The sequence below is a fragment of the Nicotiana tomentosiformis genome, chromosome 8 (genome assembly GCF_000390325.3).
Source record: "Nicotiana tomentosiformis chromosome 8, ASM39032v3, whole genome shotgun sequence".
NCBI lineage: Eukaryota > Viridiplantae > Streptophyta > Magnoliopsida > Solanales > Solanaceae > Nicotiana > Nicotiana tomentosiformis.
In genome coordinates this window covers 22,657,508-22,662,715 of record NC_090819.1, presented here as the reverse complement: position 1 = coordinate 22,662,715, position 5,208 = coordinate 22,657,508, and the positions used below count along the sequence as shown (strand labels likewise).

At 46.5% G+C, this 5,208-nt stretch overlaps 1 protein-coding gene across 1 annotated transcript; it reads right to left on the bottom strand.

Annotated features, from left to right (window-relative positions):
• Window positions 1-3,800: 3,800 nt before the first annotated feature.
• Window positions 3,801-4,867, bottom strand: LOC138897177 (uncharacterized). Its single transcript, XM_070183136.1, has 2 exons — window positions 4,793-4,867; window positions 3,801-4,694 (listed from the first exon to the last, which is right to left on the bottom strand). The coding sequence occupies exons 1-2, from the start codon at window positions 4,865-4,867 to the stop codon at window positions 3,801-3,803; spliced, it is 969 nt and encodes a 322-aa protein (XP_070039237.1).
• Between the last annotated feature and the right edge of the window lie 341 nt (window positions 4,868-5,208).

Sequence of the window (5,208 nt, the reverse complement as noted above, 5' to 3'; positions counted from 1 at the left end):
GATGAAAATCCCCCTCCACCCCCCCAACGAACTCTCAAGATCTCCCAAGGCTAAGTGAATTTGTGAGGAAAAGGTCTAAGTCTCGGATTAAAAACCCCACTGCCTCCAGCGATTTCTGCTTCTGCGGACCTTGGGTCGCACCTGGAAAACTAAATCGCAAGTGCGGTCCTAGACCTTGCTTCCTCCCTTCGCTTCTGCAGACGGATTGTTGCTTCTGAGAACCCGCTTCTGCGAAAAGCCTGTCGCACATGCGACCCACGCCTGGCTGGCCTTGCTTCGCATCTGCGACCCCATCATCGTAAAAGCGAGTTCGCTTCTGCGGACCACTGGCCACTCACCCTAGACCGCTTCTGCGATCACAGGTTCGCTTCTTCGAGCTCGCACCTGCGGCCAAAATCACGCAGGTGCGAACACACTAGAACTGGAGCACCAGCAGTCCCACATGCAAACTTTCCGAGTCTGATTCCAATTCGTTTCGCATCCTAGGCCCCCGGGACCCCGTTCAATCATGCTCACACATCAAACAACATAAGATAGGCCCGCTCGCATGATTGAAACTCCGAAATAACATCTAGAAATATGAATCAGATACCCAAACACATGCATCACATTATGAAAATCAAAAACTTCTAAAAATATTTCCGCGCGTCCGATTCCTATTAAATCAACTCGGAATGATGCCAAGATTTGCGTGCAAGTCTTAAATCATCATACAGAACTATTCCCAGGCTCAGAATCCCAAAGGGATCTCGATATCACCAAAACCTACTCCAAACCAAACTTAAAGAACTTAAAAACCTTCAATGCGCCAACTTTCAACATTAAGTCCCGAAACGCTCACGGGTCATCAGAAATCCGATCCGAACACGTGCCCAAGTCCAGATCATCATACAAACCTATTGGAACATTCAAATCCCGATTCCGGGGTCATTTACTTAAAATGTTGACTCAAGTCAAACTTATCCATTTTAAGCCATTATTAAGGAACTAAGTATTCCAATTTCAACCCGAACCCTTCCAAATCCGAACTAACCACCCCCGCAAGTCATAAAACATTAAAAGCACATACGAGGGGTATTATTTAGGGGAACGGGGATCTAGAAAGCAAAGTGTCTGGTCGGGTCGTTATATTCTCCACCTCTTAAATAAACGTTCGTCTTCGAATGGGTCTAGAATCATACCTGGAGTGCTAAATAGGTGTGGATATCTGCTCCTCATGTCCTCCTCGTCCTCACAAATCGCTTCCTCGACTGAACCATGATGTAATCTAGCACGTACGACATGTCGGCGTGATACCTCTAGAGCATAGACATATGGAATACCATATGAACTCCCGATAGACTGAGAGGAAAAGCAAGCTCATAAGCAACCTCCCCAACTCGCAGAAACACCTCAAATGGGCCAATAAACGTTGGGCTCAACTTGCCCTTCTACCCGAACCTCATGATCCCCTTCATCGGTGAAACTTTCAAGAGAACCTTCTCGCCCACCATATATTATTGATCACGTGCTTTCTGATCTGCGTAACTCTTCTATCCGGACTATGCTATAGGAAGTCGCTCCTGAATCAACTTGACCTTCTCCAAGGTATCATTCACCAAATCAGTACCATATAACTTAGCCTCGCCCGGCTCAAACCATCCGATGGGCGAGCAACATCTTCCACCATATAAAGCCTCAAATGGAGCCATCTCGATGATGGACTGATAACTGTTAATATAAGCAGACTCGGCCAAGGGCAAGAATCTATCCCACTCTCCGAAGTCAATGACACATGCTCTAAGCATATCCTACCGAATCTGAATTGTCCGCTCTGAGTGTCAGTCGGTCTGCAGATGAAAAGTTGTGCTGAGCTCTACCCGGGTACTCAACTCGCTCTGAACTGCTCTCCAGAAGTGCGAAGTGAACTGAGGGCCTCTATATGATATGATGGAAATAGGCACACCATGCAATAGGATAATCTCCGGAATATAAATATGGGCCAATCTCTCAGAAGAATATGTAGTCACAACTGGAATAAAGTGTACCGACTTAGTCAACCTGTCGACAATGACCCAAACTGCATCAAACTTTCTCAAAGTCTGCGGCAACCCAACTACGAAGTCCATAGTAAAGTGCTCCCATTTCCACTCAGGTATAACCATCTGCTGAAGTAGGCCACATGTCCTCTGGTGCTCATACTTGACTTGTTGGCAATTTAGACATCTCGCCACATACTCAACTATGTCCTTCTTAATCTGCTGACACCAATAGTCTCAGGTCGCGATACATCTTCATAGCCTCTGGATGAATAGAATACCGTGAACTGTGAGCCTCCTCTAGAATCATCTCCCTCAAGTCATCAACATTAGGAACACATAGGCGACCCTGGAGCCGCAAAACACCATCCTCACCGATAGTAACCTCCTTGGCACCACCTTATAGTACCATCTCTCTAAGAACCAACAAGTGCAGATCATCGTACTGGCGAGCCTTGATCTGGGCTCAGAAATATCCAACCTCACGAGTCTATTAGCTAAGGACTGAATATCCAAAGCCAATGGAATCTCTTCTACTGAAATAAATGCCAAACTGCCCATACTCTCAGCCGTTCTGCTCAAGGCATCCGCAACAACATTCGCATTGCCCGGATGATAAAGGATGGTAATATCATAGTCCTTTAGTAACTCAAGCCACCTGCGCTACCCCAAATTAAGATCCCTCAATTTGAAAAAATGCTGCAAGATGCGATGATCGGTGTAAACCTCACATGACACCCCATAAAGATAATGCCTACAGATCTTAAGAGCATGAACTATCGCAATTAACTACAAATCATATACGGGATAATTCTTCTCATGGGGCTTCAATTGACGTGAAGCATTTACAATAACTCACCCTTCCTACATCAATACACAGCCCAAGCCAACGCGCGAAGTATCTCAATATGCCGTATGCATCCCCGAACCGAAAGGCAACACTAAAACTGGTATTGTAGTCAATGCAGTCTTGAGCTTCTGAAAGCTCGCCTCGCAATAGTCGGACCATCGGAGTAGATCACCCTTCTAGTTTAATCTAGTCAAAGGTGCTACAATGGATGAGAAGCCCTCCACGAACCAGCGATAATAACCTGCTAACCCAAGGAAACTCCCGATATCGGTTGCCGTGGTAGGACGAGGCCAACCCTCACGTGATACCACATGTCCCAAGAATGCCACAGAATCTTACCAGAACTCGCACTTGGAGAACATAGCATATAGCTTCTGTTCCCTCAAGGTCTGAAGCACAACTCTCAAATGCTGCTCATGCTCCTCCATGCTACGCGAGTAGATCAATATGTCATAAATGAAAACAATGACAAAAGAATCAAGATACGGCCTGAACACTCGGTTCATCAAATCCATAAATGTCGCCGAGGCGTTAGTCAAGCCGAAGGACATCAGCAAAAATGCATAGTGACCATATCTAGTCCGGAAGGCCGTTTTAGGAATATCCAAAGAACGAATCTTCAGCTGATGATACCGAGATCTCAGGTTGATCTTAGAGAACACCCTAGCACCATGCAGCTAGTCAAACAAATCATTAATACGCGGTAACGGGTACTTGTTCTTAATGTTAACTTTGTTTAATTGGCGATAATCAATGTACATCTGCATAGTCCCATCCTTCTTCTTCACGAACAATACCGGTACACCCCAAGGTGACACACTCAGTCTGATGAACCCCTTTGCTAGCAACTCCTCAAGATGTTCCTTTAACTCTTTCGGAGCCACGTGATACGGTGGTATAGAGATAGTATGAGTACCTATAGCTAAATTAAGTCAGAAATATATATCACGATCTAGTGGCATGCCTGGGAGATTAGAAGGAAACACATCGGAGAACTCCCGCACCATGGGCACTGAATTAATCGTCGGAGTCTCTGCAGCAGTATCCCGAACATAAGCTAGATAAGCTAAACAACCCTTCTCGACCATGTGTCGACTCTTTAGGAAAGAGATAACCCAACTAGATGCACTGACACATGAACCCTTCCACTCCAATCTAGGCAACTCTGGTATCGCCAAGGTAATAGTCTTGGCATGGCAATCAAGGACATCATGACACGGAGACAACCACTCTATACCCAGGATGACCTCAAAGTTGATCATATCGAGCAACAAAAGATCCGCTCTAGTTTCATAACCACAGAAAGTCACGATACAAGACCGGTAAATATGATCCACAACAACAGAATCGCCCATTGGTGTGGACACATATAAAGGAATACCCAAGGACTCGCGAGGAACACCCAGAAAATGAGCAAACGGAGTTGAAACATATGAATATGTAGACCCTGGATCAAATAATATCGTAACATCCCTACCGCATACAGAAATAATGCCTGTGATCATGGAATCTGGTCTGGCTAGGAAGACATAGAATATGGCTAGAATGCCATTTGACTGGCCTCCACATTTAGGACAGCCCCTACCCACCTGACCTTCGCCTCTGGGCGGCCAGACGGCTGGTGCAGCAGCTGGCGTGGTAATCATGGGCTGATAGTCCTGCTGCTCGGCCTTTCCCCAAAGTCGGGGACAAAACCTCTTCACGTGGCCAAGATCCCCGCACTCGAAACAACCTCTCAGAACGGTGGACTGCTGACATGAAGTCTGACCCTGATGGCCTGAATACCCACTGGAGGGACCCTGAATAGCTGGCGGGCAGTAAGTATCCTATGGAATGGCACTGAAATAGGGTCGTGCTGGAGCACTTTGAGCAGGCGGTGGTGCTGACTGCATGGGCATGTTGGGCTGACCCCTCACGAACTGACCTCTTCCCCTAGGTAGGGCGCCACTGAATCCTCCAAACTATCAGGGCCGCTTGTCCCTCGGTGCAAACTCCCCATTATGATTGTGAATTCGCTCGAGCCTCTGAGATATATCCACTACCTAAAGAAAAGAAGTCCCCAGCTTTGCCTCACGGGTCATAGGTACATAAATCTCAGGGTGCAGCCATGCTATGAACCTCCATACCTTCTCTACATCTGTAGGGAGTATAATAGCTTCATGGCGAGACAAGTTAGTAAATCTTGCCTCATAGTCGGTGAAAGACATGTGACCCTGGCGGAGTTGCTCAAACTGACTCCGAAGCTCCCCTCTCTCAGAAGATTGTATATACTTCTCCAAGAATAGATGTGTAAACTGATCCCAAGTCAAGAGAGGTGAACCTGCTGGCCTGCTAAGAATA